This window comes from Sciurus carolinensis, chromosome 1 (genome assembly GCF_902686445.1).
Source record: "Sciurus carolinensis chromosome 1, mSciCar1.2, whole genome shotgun sequence".
Lineage (NCBI taxonomy): Eukaryota > Metazoa > Chordata > Mammalia > Rodentia > Sciuridae > Sciurus > Sciurus carolinensis.
Window position 1 is genome coordinate 17,243,016 of NC_062213.1, and position 20,039 is coordinate 17,263,054.

The 20,039-nt window shown below is 45.6% G+C and overlaps 1 protein-coding gene across 1 annotated transcript in view; it reads right to left on the minus strand.

Moving 5' to 3' along the window:
• Positions 1-2,750: 2,750 nt before the first annotated feature.
• The window catches only part of Fer1l6 (fer-1 like family member 6), a 116,701-nt gene continuing 99,412 nt past the window's right edge, over positions 2,751-20,039 (minus strand). Inside the window, exons 37-40 of the mRNA XM_047542602.1 lie at positions 19,085-19,326; positions 17,468-17,631; positions 5,513-5,613; positions 2,751-4,289 (exon numbers count right to left, since the gene is read on the minus strand). Of these exons, the coding sequence (XP_047398558.1) occupies positions 4,106-4,289; positions 5,513-5,613; positions 17,468-17,631; positions 19,085-19,326 (691 nt within the window). The 3' untranslated portion in view covers positions 2,751-4,105. The remainder of the gene's footprint in view (positions 4,290-5,512; positions 5,614-17,467; positions 17,632-19,084; positions 19,327-20,039) is intronic.

A 20,039-nucleotide genomic window follows, 5' to 3' on the forward strand; every position in this document is an offset into this window, starting at 1 on the left:
CCAGCTCCCAGGTCCCCTCTGGAGGCTCCGACCTCTGGACTCCAGTTTTCCCACCCGCTTCCCGCAGCCACAGCCAGCGTAGGCTCCTGGGTCCTCCTATGTCCTCCACGTCCACTGCCTCCTGAAGTGTCCTCTCCTCTCATCCCCCACAGCCTGCCATCCACCGAGGTCCAAGTGCCTTCTCCAATCCATGCGCCTCTCTGCTCAGACTCCCCGGCTCCAGGTCCTGGGCTGCAGGAAGTCCACCTTCCAGTGCAGCATGAGAGCCTTCATAAGGTGGTCCCAAGTTCACTCCTCCGAACTCTCCACGCCGTGGACCCCACCCCCAGGTCAGCTTTGCACCAGCAGATGCCCTGAACTTGCTGTCACCACGCAGACGAACCTCCCCACACGACGCGAGGACACTGGCAGTGTGCACAGGCCACGCAGTTCCTAGGAGCAGTCAACACTAGACCCCAAGTTCCCCATCGACCTCCAATCCCTGATTCCTCCATTTCCCTCCTCTGCTGCCAGGACTGTGTGAAAACAGCCACCTCTCTTGTGGGGACAGTAGCTCTGGTCTGTTCCCTGCATAGAATTGGACTGTGTCTCTCCATGGCTGAAAAATCCTTCAACAGTCACCCATCACCCTTCAGATAAAGACCCTCCTCCTTAGGGGTGTGACCCCTACAGGACTTTCCAGGTCCATCTCGGGTCCTTCTGCCTCCCACTGTGCCCGCTCTCCTTCAGACCCCTCCTGTGCTTTGCTTCCTCTGCCTCAGGGCCTTTGCATGCATTATCTTCTGTCTCAAGCACTCTCCTCTGCACCTCTCCTCTTCCCCATCCTTCATCTGCCTTCAGCCATTGCTTCCCTAGGATGCCTCCCTGGTGCCAGACTGGGGTGAGGACTTCCGCAAGATGCTTTCTCTGCTTCCAGCGCATTGCCCCGTTCAAACCTTCATTCTGTAATTATCTGTACATGTGCTTGACTTACGTCTTCTCTCCATCGAACCTATGTCTCCATAAGTGTGAGCAGGGACTCTATGCACCTCTGTGTCCCCAGTGCTGATTGCAATACCTGGCATGAGGAGGAAAGTCAGAAATTACCTGTTGAATGAATAACACCAAATGTCCCTGGTTGTGAAGTGGGTCTGGTAATCACCAGGTAGTCTTGATGGCAGGAGCCAGGAAGGTACCAAATGACTCAGCTCTGGTGACACAGAGGTGGGTGTCCTATTCTGTGGCGGGTCGTTGTTTTAACCAGTATTAATTTTGTTTTGTTTTATTTTGGGGAAAGAATTCAAATGTTGTAAGTGTGTGTGTGTGTGTGTGTGTGTAAACCATTCTGAAACAGATTTAAGCTGTAGGAAAAACTCCAAGTTGTCAAATGAATACATTTAAATGAATCTTATCTAAGAACACAAGTAAGGCTCATGACAACTTGTCGGAAATGTAAGTTTTTTTTTTTTCTTTTTTTTTACTGTAATATCTTTAAGGTCAGGTTTGCACAGTCAGGAACAGAACATTATTTTATTTTAAGTGTGTTATACATGCAGGGCAGACCATATGTGATAATCTATGTATAGAACACCAGGCAGACCTGATTCCAGAATCGTCCATGCTTACCACTCCTTCTCACACATTTCTTAGGAGGGCATCTGATCTAAAAGTGTTTCAAATGCTTCTACCTAACGGGTTTTTAGTATTTTGACATCACAGGGAAGTTGATGAACTCTATTTAACTTGGGTTTCCAATTTTTATCTTGTTTGTTTTATGGGTTCCAAGGATGTCCATTGCCTTATCTATGGTCTGCCATTCAGAATCCAGCAGAAAGTGTACCTGACTTCCAAACTCGTCCTAAAATAACGCTCTTCTTTTCAACAATGCTACAGAGGTGTTACTTTTCCTTAAATCTCATCCATGAAACTCAATTCCTACTTCTCCTGGATGACCCATGATCTCAAGATGAGATAGTATCGTGGGGAGGTGCAGAATTTAAAGACCCTGTGTATCTTATTTCATCTCCATCCCTACTGCCCAGGGCACAGGAGATACCCAATAAATATCTTTAACTGAATACATGTCAATTTATTTTTATTTACTCATTAAACTTTTTACAGTAAAACCAATACATGTTTATCTTAGAAGTTTTAGGAGAAATGGAAAAGCAAGAAGGAAAGAAAAGATAATGCTATTTGAAGATAGTCACTATCATCATCTTGTAACATCCCTCCAGGCATTTTTTCTATGCACGCATCTATTTTTCCTTTCTTCAACATGCTGTGCATACAGTTTGCTGATGCACATTTTAGCTCACTTAGCGTGAATTCTAGGTATATGTCACGCAGCATCACATACTTTTGACCACATCGTTGATGGCGGTGCATTATTGCACAGTAAGAATGAAGCCAGTGGCCATCTCCACCTCACATGAAAACATTACAAAACCAGTGCATTTTCTGTTTCTCAGCATTTCAGAAAAATGGGGCACGATGATTACCAGGGAGGGAGCGTCTAGGGCCAAATTTCAGAGATCGATGCTTGAGTCTAATATCCCACAGAACGTGCTTTGGTCTTTTTTGATGAATCAGGGACATTCTAGAATGATGTTTTTAAATTTAAATTTAAATTTTTTATTTTTACAGTCTGCATTTTGATTCATTGTACAAAAATGGGGTACAACTTTTCGTTTCTATGGTTGTGCACGACGTAGATTCATACCATTCATGTAATCATACATGTACATAGGGTCATGATGTCTCAGTCCACCATCTTTCATGCACCCACCTCCTCCTACCTCTCATTTCCCTCTATGTAATCTAAAGTTCCTCCATAGAATGATGTTTTATGTAGAAGTAGACACACTTGCCTTTAGGAGAGTCATCTGTGCAAGCCTATCAAAAAATAAAACAGTGGCCCTGGTGCTTCTGGTGTCAAGAAAGGAATCCCAAACCAACTTCCCCAATGCCACCAAAAATGACCCTTTATTATAGAAGGAGTAAATGATTGACATGTTGTTTGTACGTGAAGCTAAAAATTCTGCTTCAGAATTGAGACCAAACATTGCAGTTCTTTTCTTTCCTCTATATCTGAAAATCAGTCCCTTGCTTCAACTCCGTGGCTTGGACAAAATGTGAAGGTCAGAAGTTTCTCTTCAGCAACAACTGACCCCACTTGACAAGTGCATGGGCTAGTGTTCCTAAGACTGGTTTTGAAATTTATTTGCACTAGAGGCTCATAATTGAGCCTGCACATATATCGGTCAGGTATGGTCTATGGGAACTCAGTACTTGGTAGCTCTGTGTACCTGAGAAATGAGTATTCCTACTGGACTGTGGAGCTCCCCCTGACACACACACACACACACACACACACACACACACACACACACAGAGTTATATTTCACATATCTTACAACAAATTGTAAAATTTCTTTTGGAAATTGCAGGAGAGCATAAATCAAAATGGATTTCTTCAGAACTCACCATTACTATTAAACATGGTCATTTTAATGAAAATGATCCAGCAACATCTTATCTCTGGATGGGGATGTCAATAATGAAGTATGTTAGATGATTTATGGCAGTTGTACTCCAAGCCAGTTTCCCAGCCTGAATCAGTGACTGCGTTCTGTAAACTGTAGGGATTTTAAAGGTTAAGATATACAGGACAGCGTAAATATCTAGTAACTTGCTCGCATATTTTTGTCTGTTTGCTGCAACATTTCACTTAACATAAGGTACTTCTAATAAAATCTCAGACCCAGAGTTCAGTCTCTCTGAATATCGCTAATTATATAAGGAAAACATCCACTTAAGTCAATCTGGGGTCCCTGTTGATTACCCTGAGGTGAAGGAGTCACTATTCCATGCTTCCCAGGCCACAAGCATGACTGAGGCTAAAGACTGTGAGATGGCTGCAGGGGCTGGGACGGGAGGGAGCATCTCTTTCCCACTCCTTCAAGAAGAGTGGATCTGTCCAGAGACACGGGGACAGTTCTTGAGTCCTTTGCGCCTCTGTCCTCTCAGCATCCAGCATGACGCCTTGCCTGGTACTTTCTTAGATGTTTGCAGATGAGGAAGAGGAAAGGGTTTACAGAAAGGAGGGTCCGGCCCTGCAGGACCCCTATGAGCCCACGACAATCCTTCGGCTGATGGCTCCAGGCAAGGTGTAGATGAAGAGGACCAGGAAGATTATGAGGATGATCAGGATGAAGCCGATGATGATGTACTTCTTGTAGTTCTTCCAGATGAGGTGGTACAGGCACTTGAAGGGGCTCATGAACCAGGAGAAGGAGGTGTCTGGGCGGCTGCAGGGAAGCAAGAGAAAATCAGGGCAGGGGGTCGCGTGGCCAACACTCGGGATTCCCAGGCCCTCAGGAAGTATTCCTGGCTCCCGATTTCTGAGGACCCAGTTTCTGGGGCCTGAGAGTGGAGGAAGAGACCACGTGTTGCCTAAAGCAGGAACGACCAGGCGTGTGGGTGGTGACGGTTCCCGCAGCACAGTGAAGCTTGGTCTGGAGTTAGAGCCGAGGCCCCACCGCCCTCCAGAGGCCCCACCGTGACCAGTTCAGGCCTCGTTTTGCCTGGAGCCTCCTCTGACCACCTCAGTCCATAATGGGCCTCTCACTCTGAATTCCTGTCTGACCTATCACTTGATTTATTTGTCTTCTACACTCTGAGAGCCAGTTTATGAGTCTTATTTCTCCCAGAAAGGTATATCTTACGTCTTGCATCTCTTCTGTATTCTCCAGAGCGTTCTACTGGGTGCTTATAAATAACCGAGTTAGTGAATAACTAAGCACCTGGTATGTTCCTAGCACTGGAAGAGACGAAAGGAAGGCATAAAGACGAGACCACTCGTCTTGAGACACGTGGAACAGGACACATAGAATTTCAATGGATTACATATTTCATATCTATATCTATTTACTTCTTAATTTTTATGTAACTAAGGACCAAATTCAATAAAGCAACCTTTTTTCCCTAGTAAATCTACTTCTGGGAATTTAGTGATTTACAAAAGGAAAACATTTTCATCATATTATAGAAAAAAGGAGAAAATTGACTATCTGATTATGGGGTGACGATCAAGTCCATCGTGGGCATTAATCTGTAAAATATTCCATAGATATTAAGAATCCTAGTTAGGACAACCATGGCAACATAGGAAAACTTTTCAGTAAAGGAATAAAAAAGCAACATTAAGACAATTCTGTATGTTCAATTGGAAGTCAAGCAGAAAACCTTGTGAAATTCATATTTGCATGAAACCTAAGTAGAAAAAGAATAGGAAGGCATTGTAGAAATGCTGGTGTGGTGGTCACAGACAGGGCCCTCTCTGTTTGCAGACTCCAGGGCTTTCAGGAAAGCTCCACAGTGGAAACACAAGCTGCATGGGTTGGGTGGCACTGACCGCCCAACTCCTGCTCCTCCGTTCTCCCTAGGGAAGCTCCAGAGGAACACACGTCCTCTGAGACTAGAGGGACTGCAGAGGCCCTTCCCCATCCTGCCCCACCCCAGCTCCACTCACTTGGGCTTGGCCAAGGGCTCCGGCTCCTTCCGTGCTTTCCCCACAGGGTTCTTCTCAGCTTCTTCGGCTGTGACCAGGTGGAACTCGGCCTCGACCTTGCCCTGTGTAAAGACAAGTGCTTCCGTTCCTACGCATGAAGACCTGCCAGGGCAAAGCCAATTCTAGAGGAAGGGCTACCGTGTCAGAGAAGGCCAGCAAGTGCTGGGACCGTTCTGCTGATTTGGAGACACACTGCTTTCTTTTCAGTTCCAGGGGAAAGAAACCATTTATGATGAAGAATAAAAGCCCCAAAATGTTTCTGCTGAGTTTTGCAGAAGGAGAGGGCAGCATGTGTGCACATGGCTACACACACAACCAGTCAGGTGTATCATGCTGCTGATCGTGATTTAATAGGTGAAGAAATAATGCTCATGATAGGAACTTAAAAGCAATTCGAAAGGGGACTGAGGACTTGAGTGGCAGGTCCTTTTGCATCTGTGACCCTCAAGAGGAAGTTGGTGGGTGGGACCCTACATCTACCCGATGGCTCCTCTGTCATCCTTCACCCCTTTTGTGTCTACCTATTTGCTTCAGAATTATCCTTTTACTCTATCACCCCTCCTCCTGCCCCATCTATAAGAAACACCCCCTGTGATTCAAAAATTAGAAGTAATGTGCTTTTAAAAAGCAGTTTGCCAAAGTCATTGACAGTGATGTACATCTTGAATCATCAAAGGATGAGACAGGACTGCGACACAAGTCGTCATTTTTTCTCATTCCTGCAATCACTCACTCCTTTGGGGAACCTCGGTGTGCCAGGCACTGTTATAGGCAATAGAGACTCAATGACTAAGATAGGACCCCTGATCTCCTGGGCATCTGGTCTTACTGGAGGAGAGAGACTCGCCCTCCTCCTGCCTCCTTTGGCTCTGTCTGTTGAGATTTAAGGTGATACCAGGAGGCAGAACTGGGAGGGGCTGTCCTAGAAGTGTTTCGGGACATATGATCACTGCTCAGGTGCCTCTCTCTGGATCACACAAGGATCAGATATTACCTGATTTCAAGGCAGGTTTACTTCTCACCCCAGTGAAAAGGTCTGAATCAGCTGAACCTGTGGGCCTGTGTTAACTTAACCATTCGCCCTGAAAAGACAAGACTACCCACCAAGCAGGTCTGGGAGAAATTAGAAAGAATTTGAATATTTGGTGTGAGGTTGAGGGGCAAAAGAAGATAAAGTGGCTGGATGTTTGCATGTTAAATAAACGCAGTGGGCTTTTGTTACAGGTCTTGGTCACTCTTCGTGACCAAACCCGAACTTAAATGTCCTAAATTCCAGAAATGTTCCTCAACTGCATGAACATATGCATTCTCTCATTCCTATTGAGAAACCTTGGCCCTACAGTCAATGGCTTACATATATAAGCATCAGGATGTATTTGAAAACAGTAAGAAAGAAAAGAAAGTTCCTGTTGATTGTAATCCCTCTTTCACGCAGCTTTGGAGATGGAGTATCACAAGAGAACTCTAACTGCAGATGCCATCATTTATTGATTGCTCACTTTACTCCAGTTCATTTATTCTATCCTCTCTCCCTCTCTCACTCAGCGATAAGCAAGGCAAAGGCAGAGCTCCTTCTCATAGGTGGAGAAATCAAGACACAGCAGTCAAGTAACTTTTCCAAGGTCATGCACACAACAGGCCAGCCAACTGGAATCTGAGCCCAGGTCTGTGTGATACCAAGGCTTGTGGCTTCTGTGGTAGCAGCTGCCAGCAGATTTCTTTATCCATTTGCCAGATAGACTAGAAGCTTCACAAGGCTCTTCTCAGCTCTAACATGAGATGATCCCATGATTTTCTTCCTAATCGCCATCTAAAGACACTGGTCTTCCCAGATCTATCTTCTCCTGTGTCAAATGGCCAGATGCTCTGCTCTCTTGACCACCTGGCTCTACCTTCTAGGATTTATGAAAGGCAGAGTTGAGGCCTGAGCAGCTCTTGCAAGCCTTGATGATTGGAAGAAATGAGCCCAAAACTCATGGCAGAGGCACATCTATGTGCAAACAGACATCTCCAGAGGCCATTCAGTGGGTGACTTAAGCACCACCAAACTACATTTCATAAATGACATGCTTCATCCAGTAGCTCCAATTTGAAGGAAAGTCAACTTAAGTGGAGCTAGGTTCCAGAATGCTTGGAAGAGAGCATATGTAGAAATCAGCAGAATATACATTGGGATCAGAGAAAAAGGATCCCAGCAGCCCCTCTCTTCTCTGCTGTTCAAAGATGACAAGCTTAGCCATGGCCTTTTATAACTTGTGGTGCCTCGTGCCTGTGTTATTCCATCTAAACCATTTGACAACCTGGCAAAATAGACAAAATAGACAACACTTCTAGCCCCATTTTACAGTCAATGCAATGAGGGTTTGACAAGGTCTGCTAACTTGGGTTATAAAACCAGGATTTGGATCCAGGTCCTCTGATGCCCAGTCTCATTTATCTGCTACTTTTTGTGTCAAAGGGCCTTTTGTTAGAGAAAAAAAGAGCTAGGCTATTTAAGAATGGCTTTGTGTGCCTTTTCTGAGATGTTTAAGAGAAACCCCATAATCCTTATGTCACTCTGACATTGGTATATGCATTTGACCCCACTGTGGGTGGCCCAGAATAGCCTAAGGAATGTCACACCACAGCATAGCAAGTAGTTGAGTGCATAGGAGGTAGTGAGACAGATCGGCACTGAAGCCAGCTCTATAGCTGTGCAACCCTGGGTGAGTTACCTGCCCCCTTTAAGTCTCCCTGTCCTGGGGATGTGAATAGTGTGTACCCCTTTAGGTTGCTTTGAAACATAAGTGAAATAACACATAGACAATGCTTGGCCTGGCGCCTGGCAAATAGAAATCCCTTAAAAACTGGGAGCTGCTACCTTCAGCAATGTTTCATCAACAGACACACATGTTTAGTGAAAAACATCTCTGCTCATACAGAAAATGCCCAGAGAAGACCCAGAGGTCAGATTCTTACAGGGAAAAAAAAAAAAAAAGTAAAGCAAAGGAAGGCAGAGAGTATTTCATTAATCTGCCTAAGGCATAGAAGTCATGGGTGATTATCATGCAGAGCCCTGCTCCAGCCGCTCCGCCCTGCTAGGACCAGGAAGGCGGAGAGGAAAGTGCTCTCGCCACATTCTGATGAACACCAGTCCTCGCCGCAACCTCCCCACACAGAGGGTTCTGCATCCTGTCCCAATCGTCAGTATTCAGCCGAGCTGCAAGTCCTGGTCTTAAGCTAATAATAGCCCTCAAATGTAATTTAAAATCAGCGCTAGAAAGACATGGGCAGTTTGAGATACCAGCCATTAACATAATAACACCCTCGGATCAACGAAAATGATAAGGCAGAGGTCCCTGAAAAGATGGTGGGTTTGTTGGGCCATGTCTGTTATCTATGAGCTTCGGAACTCACCAAGCCTAGATGGTGGACACCGGGGAAGTGAGAGTGAGCTCTCGGAATGGAGACCCCTTCCTCAGCAGCATCTACCAAAACACAGCCCTCGCCAGTATGACACAGGAAGTTTACCAACATCAGTGGTGGGATGTGTGCGGTTCAAATTCCTTTAGGAAAAGGAATATGTGTGTGTGTGAGTGTGTGTGTGCGCGCATGTGTGTGTGTACACGTATATACACACATCTACATATATGTGGATACATGAACACACACGTATATGCATGCATACATACATGGTAAGTATGTGTATTGTATGGTCATAACCCCCTAGGAATTCCATTTCTGGGTAGCTGAATTAAGGAAATAACTCAAAACTCAGAATGAATCTTTGTGTACAAAGCATAGTCATTCATTTGGATATTCAAATTTCTTATTTGCCCTAATGAGATGTCTCAGACTCCTCTTGGATTTATCTGCCCTGGACCCGAAGTCAGTCACTTCTTCAATGATCCCTGGCTTCTTGTAGTAGCAGCTAATAGAAACCAGGATCCAGGTGCTAGGAGGCTTCTTTGCTACTGGGTGATTTTGCTTCTAAGTTCTTTCAGTGGATAGAACTAGACAATATATATTTTTAAAATCAATGTGTCCATAGTGATAAAAAAAATCAGGAGACAAAATCCTATTTTCCATCATTGGTGGTGACTCTTATATCAACTTTTTTTTTTTTTAGTGAGTGCATTATAGTTATATATAACATTTGGGTTCCTTTCAACATAATCATACAAGCATGGACTATAATTTGCTCCCATTCAGTTCCTAGTACTCCCCCTTTCCTCCCTCCCCTGTTCCCTTTTCTCTATTCTGTTGGTCTTCCTTCTATTTATTTATAGTTTTTCTTTTTTAAATCAGTGCTTTTAGATATACATAAAGATGAAATTCACTATGACATATGTACACAATGGAGTTTTACTCAGCCACAAAGAAGAATGAAATTATGGCATTTGCTGGTAAATGGAAATGGAGAACATCATGTTAAGTGAAATAAACCAGACCCAGAAAGTCAAGGGTGGAATGTGGAAGTTACACCAAGTCTTGATTCTAAAGTTTGATAATTAAGAAATGTATTTAAACATTTTTTAAGGAGGTAAGAAAGTCTCTGAGAGAAAACTTTTCTTAATAGATGATTGTCAACTAATAAATGGAGAAAGAATAATAGAATTAGGTGATATAAATGGGTAGACAGATGAACAGAAGAAAAGAAGGAAGAACAAGAGTTAGGAAGACTTAAGAAAATTATCTTACAAAGCCAATGAAATAAATTAGCCAAGCTCACCAGCGGTTACTAAAACCAACTGGGTGAAAGGTAACAGCAGAACAGAAATTCCCCACGGTGCCAAAATGTTACCCAATCGGTTACTTGCTAAATTCCAAGGGGAAATGCACTTTACAGTGAAGAGATTTTCTGCTTACCAACATCTCCAAGTGAGCACAGAGCATCACATCGGTGAGACCATTGGAGAGCATGTGCCTCTGACCTGGTTCACCAGGTCAAAGATACAACCTGATAAAGTTCTCGTACCTAACTTCAAGTTCACAGGAAATACATGGTTAGGGAATAAGATAAGCAACATCATAAGAAAACAGCCAGGTAAACCAGGCCTAGGTCACCAAATAGTCAATGTCATTAAAAAAAAAAAAGTCAGAGGACAATTAGAAAATAAAATAGAACAAAGAAATATAATAACCAAAAGCAATATGTGGACTAGGAGTGAGTGTATGGAAAGAGAAATGGCTGAAAGAGACATTTGGGGGCCAACGGGATCTCCTCCTGATACTGGAGAAGTGAACAAGATATGGATATACCATTATATTAGGCAATCACTGTTAACACTCAGATGTGATGGTGACCCTCCAAGATGTCACCGGTGAGGACAGCTGCATTCCACACAAAGAGCCCTGTGATCCTGATGTCCGTGTCACACTGCTTGGGGACACTGATAGGAAGCTTTAAAGATGGATCTGGCAGGTGGCAGTAAACAAACCCCTCTCACCCGCCCGTGACTGAGACAAGGAAAGGGTGGCTTCCCAGACACTTCACCCTGTGGCGGAGGTGCAGATCCAGCCAGGACCTGAGAACCTGCTGGAAGCCTACCCTGGAGACACCCAGTTCAACCCACTGGCTTTAGTGACGGGAAGCTGAGACCTGGCACAGGAAGCGCTCCCAGAACAGAGGTCTCCCCTGACTTCTCATGGACTCCGATCCATCCAGATGCCACACAGCAGGAGAAAGATGTTAGCGGCCCAGCTTCCTGGTGAGGCTCCAGGGATTAGGGAGAAAGAGGACAGGAGGCTGGGTTGCATCTCCTGCAGGGAAAGCAGGGCTTGGGACCAGGTTCAAGCTTCAGCCAGTCAAGCTCTGCCCCAGGCTGCCGAGGGTGGAGGAAGAAGTCAGATTTTCCCTTTAGACAGAGTGAAAGCAAATAAAAAGGAAGAGAAGAAAGGGCTTCATCCTCTCCCTTGCCCCTACAGCTTTACTTTACAGAGCTATAATTCCAAGTCCCTTCTCTTCGCTTTGAAATGTATATAAATCCTTCTGAAACCCAGGCAAGCGTGTGTCTTTAACACCCAGGATGCCTTTCTCCAGGACCTGGGAGTTAGCATCCCGGTCCCCCAGTTTCTGAGGGAGAGAAGTGGTCTAATTTCATTGGGTACCTTGGTCCGACTTGCAGAACTACCTCTTGTCATAAAGATCTGCAAGTTTATTTTTCTTCTGGACAATCAGTTAAGCAGGTGGTCACCCCAATTGCCAGGCAAATCTAGAATGGACTAAGTGTGACAAATGGTGCTGTCAAGTCCCCTCACTTGAGGACCGGGGATTGACCCTGAAGTTAGGTATGTAGTGGATTATAACCACTTGGTTATATGCAATGGGGGAGTTTCTTTCTGTCTCTGCAATCTCTTAGCAGGTTGCTTGTCATTTGCTTCATATTCTGGGTTAATTACTTAGTGATAAAACTGTTTTTCCCTGTACTACCCAGGGAGAGTTTTTCGGAGCTGAGGAAAGATTTTGTTTTAAGTTTTCTTTTCCCAGCAGAGAACACCTCCATGGAGAATACTGGGATTATCCCCAGGACCACGTTGGATGTCCCTTCTGTTTTCATATCTCTCTGCCAGAAGAGGAAGTACTACACAGTGGTTAAGACCAAGGGATATAGAAGCAGGCTGCTTGCGATCGAATCCCATCCTCCCCTGACTAGCTGTGTGACATAGGCAGAGCACTTAGCTTCTCTGTGCCTCATCTTCCTTGTCCATAAAATGGAAATTGATATACATCCATATGTCCTGGGGTTTTAGCAGATAAGTAAGTTGATACACTTAAAGTGTTTAGAACTGTGGAAGTCAGGGAAGCCCACCAAATTGAGAACAAACAGGCTATTCATTCGAGGGTTCCTGCAGCAATGGAGATGGACACCATCTCTTGTGATAATCACTCACAGACAGAGATGAGCCACATGGGAGCTTTGCCATTGTAATGGTTAATTTGAATTATAAACTTGATTGGATTAAGAGATGCAGATGATTAAGAGGCTTCTGGGTGTGTCCATGAGGGTGTGTCCAGGAATGACTGGAATGTGGGCTAGTGAACTGAAGTGGAGACTTTCCCTAAGCATGGGCAGCACCACCCACTAGGATGGAATAAAAGCTGGAAGAACAAGGAAGCAGTAGCAGATGTAAGCTCGACTCTTCTTGAAAGGGTTCTTGATTGCTGCTTCGATCGTCTGAGGGTATTGAACTCTCCCTTCTTCCATCTTCCAAAGTGGACTCTGCTGGTGATTCTCCAGGGAATTCCCAGAAGCCTTGGTCTTGGACTAGAGTAGCACTGTTGATCCCTCTTGTTCTGGGGCTTCCGCCTCTTGGACTGTGCAGCTGCTGCTTCTTCCAGCTCTCTAGCCTGTAGACGGCCATTGTGGACTACCCAGCTCTGGTTGGGTGAGCCAATCTAATAAATCCCCTTTTCATAGTCATACTTTCTGTTGATTCTGTTCTTCTAGAGAACCCTGACTAATACAGTCATGAAAAAAGGGAAACTTCAGAGCTGTTCTGACTGAAGGGTGCTGGTCTGGGGACCCTGGAGGCAGGCTAACCGTGTGGTTAGTTCACAGGCACATTTAGAAGCAGGCGCAGGATCAGGGAAGCTGGAGTTGAGGAACAAGAACTGACCGCCTGTGGCTGACTGCTGTCGAGGGCGTGGCTGGGCTTCCTGAGAGGGCTGCTGAGAGGTGGGCCAGAGCTCTGAGGCATGCATGGCCTGCCCCTTGCCAGTGTGTACATGCAGCCTTTCAGACCCACTTCTGCAACAGCAGTTCATAGTAGCAATGTTTGTTATTGCTATAGTCAGAGTGCTTTCCCCTCTGCAAACTGGTGACTGCTGGCTGCTTCTCTGCTCTATCTTCCCCAGGAGACAGCAAGCTCCTGGGCGGCAGAGGCTGCCTCCTATGCCCCTGTCTTTGGGAGACCCCTACCAAAGCCCCACCCAGAGGAGGCTTCTGAAATGGTTGAACAAATGAACAGCCAACAGGAAACATGATAAGCTAGACTCAGAAGAGGGAACTTGACATCCAATAGAAATGGAGACTATTTCATTAAGACCCCACACTCACTAAAGGAACAGTCTTTTCACAAGCTGCGAGAGCCAGGAGTCACGGCCAAGTCCTCAGGAGCACTATGTATTTATGGTTTGTTTTGGTGGCAGGGATTGGATCCAGGGCCTTGTGCCTGCAGGTACCACTGAGCTGCACCCAGCCCTTGGGAATCATTTACACCATGGTATAAGCACACAGCTAGAGTTTTCAATCTCCCCTTCTCTTTTCTTATATTTACCAGGAGCTTCATCCCTAAGGGTCAGATGCTGATTAAGATACTTGGCTATTTCAGGTTGGAGGCATTCCCTCATCTGGGGCAGAAGGAGGTGGGATTGCCAAGCAACAGCTCATGCTGAGTTCTGTCACTTATTGGACACTTAATATGCCCCAGTCACACAGAATCTGTCATTTGAGTGTCATAATGGCTCTGTGAGAGGCAGACCTTCATTTTCTCTGTACAGGTAATGAGGCTCAGGGAGGCAGAGCTGCCTGAGGCCACACAGCTGGTCAGTGGAGCCAGGCTTTGCCCCTAAGTTGGCCTTGAACCTGCTGCCAGCCTGCTGTCCTGGGGCCAGTGAGCAGCCACTCCCATTCCCTTTCTCCCTGGTCTCTGGCAACCACTGATGGATTTTCTATGGATTACCTGTCTGGGACTGCGCGTGCAAGTGGCATGGGACATCATGTAGTCCGTCGTGGCTCCTTTCACTGGTATACTGTTTTCCAGGTGTCAGCACTTCCTTCCTTTCTATGGCTGAATACTGCTCTATTGCATAGGTAGCCGATCTTTATTTATCCATTCATCAGCTGACAGACAGTGTTTCCACTTTTAGGCTAGAGTGAATGATGTCGCTATGAACGTTCACAACGCTGTTCTTTAAAAGGTAGCCAGAGAATGGCGATTATCAAGAACACAAGCAACAATAGGTGTTGGCGAGGATGTGGGGAAAAAGGCACACTCATACATTGCTGGTGGGGATGCAAATTAGTGCAGCCACTCTGGAAAGCAGTGTGGAGATTCCTTAGAAAACTTGTAATGGAACCGCCATTTGATCCAGCTATCCCACTCCTTGGTCTATACTCAAAGGACTTAAAATCAGCATACTACAGTGATGCAGCCACATCAAAGTTCATAGCTGCTCAATTCACCATAGCCAGATTGTGGAACCAACCTAGATGCCCTTCAGTTGATGAATGGATAAAGAAACTGTGATATACACACACACACACACACACACACACACACACACACACACACCATGGAATATTACTCAACCATAAAGAAGAATAAAATTATGGCATTTGCAGGCAAATGGATGAAGCTGGAGAATATCATGCTAAGTGAGATAAGCCAATCCTAAAGAACCAAAGGATGAATGATCTCGCTGATAAGTGGATGATGATACATAATTGGGGGTGGGAGGGAGGCAAGAATGGAGGAAGGATGGATTGTATAGAGGAAAGATAAGTGGGAGGGGTGGGGGAAGGAAAAATAACATCATTTCCCTATGTACATGTATGATTACACAAATGGTAATGACTCTACTTCATGTACAACCAGAGAAATAAGTTTTACCCCATTTGTGTATAATCAATCAAAATAAACAAATTATTAAAAAAAAAGAACTCATTGTAAAAATAATAAAAAAGGTCTCCAAGAACTCTATCTGCTAAATCCAATGGGCACACCTCTGTCACTTCTTACATAACCACTCAGGAGCACTTAACACAGTGACCCGACTGCCCTTCTCAGACTGACCTCTCTGGGTTTCCGCTTCAGCTCGTTTTCTTCCCTTCTTCCCCCATGGCTGCCTAGCCCTCCCCTGCCTCTTTTTCCTGTTCGACCCTCTCCCACCCACTGTCCACACAGCATGCCAGAGTTCTCATATGAGTGGATCCCCTCACCTCCCTGATGGCCACCCCTCAGTGGCTTCTCTTCGGGATGAAGTCCACACTCTTCCCATGGCCTGGCAGGCCAGCGTGACCTGGCTCTGGTGTCCTCGCTTGCTCTGGTTGTGGAGTTCTCGTCTGTTTGAATTTTAGCTTGTCCTAAGCATCGAGCGTGATGATTCCCCTCCCATTCCTCCCTGCCGGCTCGCCACCTTCCCTTCTGCAGGTCTCAGCCCACCGAGTTCACGGACACAGAAAGTGCCCCCACCGCCATATTGAATGAAGTCCCAGCCTGAATATGCTTCCAATTGGCATGTTGGGTCCTGCCCAGCCTCGTTTGTGTTTTTGCCTGGTGTGGGAGAGTGGGTGACTTTACTTGTGTGTGTCTTTGACTTTAGACTGTAAGCTTCACAACAGTGGAGACCTTGTCTGAATTATTCTATTTCATTCCTGAGGTCTATCATTTAATAGTTCTCAGTAAATTTTCATTAGATGAATTAAAGAAACAAAGGCCTGGGAAATGAAGTCAGCTGGCATCAGATGGAATGGCGGAAGAGGTCAGTACGTGTTAGACAAGCTCTAAAGGGCTATAAAATATCTTTGCGACTGCAGTTGTATAAGCATTCACATATAATTGCTGCTTATTAATTTACAGAAACCAGAATTAGGTCCAAAGGTAAGAATTTGGATCTGTGGACTTGGTGACCCCCACCTTCCAACCTGGTTCAGTGTTCTGCTGGTGCTGGCCCCTGGGTGGCCAGCCTTCCAGAATGGGGCTGCATGGCACCTGCACGCTGTGCTCATCTTGGTTCCTCCAGCTGAAGGACCTGTCACTCTCTGTTTCATCTAGAAGGACCTATCATTGTTCTCTGTTCTTGAAAAATTCATGCTCTACTCTGCATGACCACCTCCCCCCTCCAGAGATAATCAGATCCCTCTCTCCTCTCCGTTCCTTCTCTTCATTTTACACCCAGATTATTTCACACACAACTGCATTGTTGACACATTTGTCGCTCTCACAGGACTCAGAGCTATTGGAAAGTCGATCTCATGACTGATTCACTTCTGAGTTCCCTCGTTCCTCTAACAAATACTGGCTGAGCAGCTATCGTATACTAAGCCCTGAAACCCGGGACCAGGCTCAGAGGCTGGTGTATAGTGAACCCCCAACAAGGACCTGGGGGACCTGGAGGGTTGCCCTGGCAGGAATCTCAGCCTCTGCACCAAAGTCATCAGTCAGAGGGGATTAAACTGAGAATGGAGGAAAGAGAAAAATTCCCAGAAAACACAACACAACTAGACCGCATGGCGTCTGGCCTGGAGCGGCCACTCACCCAGTGAGGTACAGAGGGCCCTGCCGCACACCCACTGCCCCCTACAGTAGGGAGATCAGCTAGCAGCACAGCGAAGAGCCCATCTGCTAGCTTCCATGCCCTTGCCCAACCTCTTGGGTCACAAAAGTCATCCCTCCATGGAGCCATGAAGACTCAGAAAAAAGCAGAAAAAAGTTCTTCCCAATATTTGTCAAAGGTCCGAAATTCCTACAGTGCCTGCCACGCAGGATGGCCCAAGGTGGCAACCCAGGGAAAGAGATCAATGGCTCTTCCTGCTATTGCCCTCCTGAGGAGGTTTGAAAAGGATGGATCAATTTTTAAGTCAAGTCCAGTGCTCGAGGGTAAAAGGACAAGGGAGTTACATTGAATGGTACATTACTCAGGATCTCATGCATAATTTCAAAAAATGTTGGAAAAATTAATGCCAGGGGCATAAGTTCAGGCCAGAATGATAGAAAACCACCCAACACAGATAGGCATCCAATCAAGCAGGCTGAAATATGGCAGGCTTAATGCCACTCGCTCCAAAGCATTAAAAATCCTTGCTTCTCAGCGGCAGCTCTGCTTAAAGGGCTCTACGTCAATTCAAAGCACTTAACTTGGGAAGTTCACAAAATGACTCATTAAAAGCATGATGTCCCCTGACTGCCCCCCTCCCCACAACTGTCACTTACTGTGAGCTCTTTGCTTTTAGCAAAAGGCCACCAGCCACGCACACGCTTCTGCTGGAATATAGAGATCTTGTTCTCCTCACTGGCGTTTTCAAACCTGGAAAGATCGCAGGCTTTGGCAGATTTGGCAGCTCGAGGGAAACTATTGAGGTTCATTTCCAGGGAGCCTGTGAAGAGACACCCATGATAGTTTTGGAAAACTGGAAAGTTATGGAAGACCTTTTCCTTTTCCTTTTTTTTTTTTTTTTTTTAGGTTCTGGGGGTTGAACCCAGAGGCACTGTACTATGGAGCTATATCCCCGGTCTTATTTATTTTTCATTTTCAGATGGTGTCTCTCTAAATGGCCCAGGCTGACCTTCTTGAGCTTGTGATCCTCCTGCCTCAGCCTCCTGGGTCACTGGGATCACAGGCATGTGCCCCTGTGCCCAGCTGGAACGACTTTTCTGTCACCATCTGGACTCAGCAGTTCACTCGCCAGTCACTCAGTGGGCCAGGCATTGTGTGGGAGGTGCAGTGTGCTGGGTATTGGGATAATAGATACGGCCAAGGTGTGTTGGGTGCCATCGAGGAATCAATGACGCGGTCACAGGCAGTAGACAAGGCAGAACTCCAATGTGACTTTCGAGTCTCAGTTTGGGTGTCTTGGCTCCTGGGTACCTTCCCTGCTGGGCGGCTTCCTGGGGCTGGTCGAGTGTTGGCTTCCTCCTCCTAAGCACTGAGCGCCCTGTGACAGTCCCTACCTGCCACCTCCCACCCTCTTGGTGTCCACCCATGCTCCGGCTCAGGGCCCAAGACTTCCTGCTATTGTGTCTGCTCCCCAGGACAGACAGCAAACCTCAGGGGGTTCTCTACAGAATTTCTTCAGAGTAAAATATTGCCATGAGAGAATTCTAGATCTTATTTTAACAACGTTTTCCTGTTATAAAGTAATATTTGTTAATTATGGAGATTTTAAAGCATGCACACCAGCAAAAAAAATTGAGAACAGAACATTTTTCCATAACTCCATTCCCCCCAAATTGGACACAGCTTTCTGTGTGGTTGGCTATTCCTATTCTCTGTCTGTCTGTCTGTCTCCTCTTTCCCTGTGAATATCCCTTTTTCCTATACACATGAACATATATTTTACAGAAATGGAATTTTTCACACTTTTTTTCTTTTCTCAATACATCCTGTAGAATTTTCTGACTCTTTAAATATTTCAGTGTTTTTCAATGGCTGCAGGGTTATTGAGTGCCTACTGTGTGCAAGGCACTGTGGTTTGTTCTTTAATTACATCATCACATTTACAGCTTCATCACCTTCTGATGTACACAGTATTTCTATTCTCATTTTGTAAAGGAGGGAAACAGGCACAGAGTGGACCTATGAATTCCAAGTTTTAGTGATAGAACAAAGATCAACTTATGTCTATTTTAATATGGACTGGTCCATTAAACGGATGCCCCACAATTTATTGAGCTGATTGTATAGTAATAGCCGGTTGGGCTGTTTCCAATTTCTTCCTACGATAAATAGCACAGAAATGATTATCCTTGCAACTGAATCAGACACAACTTTCCAAAAGCTGGGACAGAGCCCTGAACGTGAATATGGGCTTAATGAAGTCACTGGCTTACCCAGGAAGTCATCTGAGGACAGCCTTTCGAAATCCCAAACCTGCAGCACCAACACAGCTGGAGTCTTACACTCCATCTTCTCTAAGGAAAAGATATTCTCCCTCTTGGTAATGACCATTTGCTTCTCAGCTGGGAGATACTGAAACGGAAACAGGAAGCGCCAGTTGAAGTTCCCTTCTCCCGTGAGGGAGTTGTAGTGCACGTCTGTCTCCTGCTTGTCGTCTTCCAAACCCTTTATCCACCTGAATGAAGATCAGAGCCAAGTTCACACACTCAGAGTACAGTATTCAGGCATCAGTGTAATCAAGAGTTTCGATGTGGTGACAGCTTTAAAATTATGATGTGATTAGGCTGGGTGGAAGTTTCCATTGAAATTTAAAAAAGAAAAAGAGGAGGTGGAAGGGCCTGGAATGGACAGAAGACTCACTTTCAGGCAGGGTGGGGAAGTGTCTTCCATTGTTGGGACAGACCTGAAACCCCATGTGGTCCAGATGGAAAATTCAGGAAACAGGAAGTGAAGGTGTCATCTGAACCCATAGCCCTGGGGCCCTCTTTGTAAGGGTCTCACCTCTGTACCAGAGTATTGAACAAGACTGCCCACTACTCTAAGTCCTCTAGAATTGGGCTGGATTAGACCTGAGCTCAGACCTGTTTGGGCCCCTTCTCTCTGGCCCTGAGAGACCAGCAGGCCTGGATCGGAGTGTGGCCATCTGGATTCTAATCCCAGCTCTGCCGCCTACTAACTGTGCAGCCCTGGATCAGTTATCTAACTTCTCTGTGTCCTCATTTCATCTGTACAATGGAAGCAGTTACAGTATCTGTTCATAGGACTGTGAGATGATATCTGTAACATGCTTTGGGTACTCCAAATTCTCTCCATGTTCTTTCTTAGTATGGTCTGGTTTTCCTCCTCCATGTCCAACATTACATAAGCTACGGCTAACAAATGTTTCCC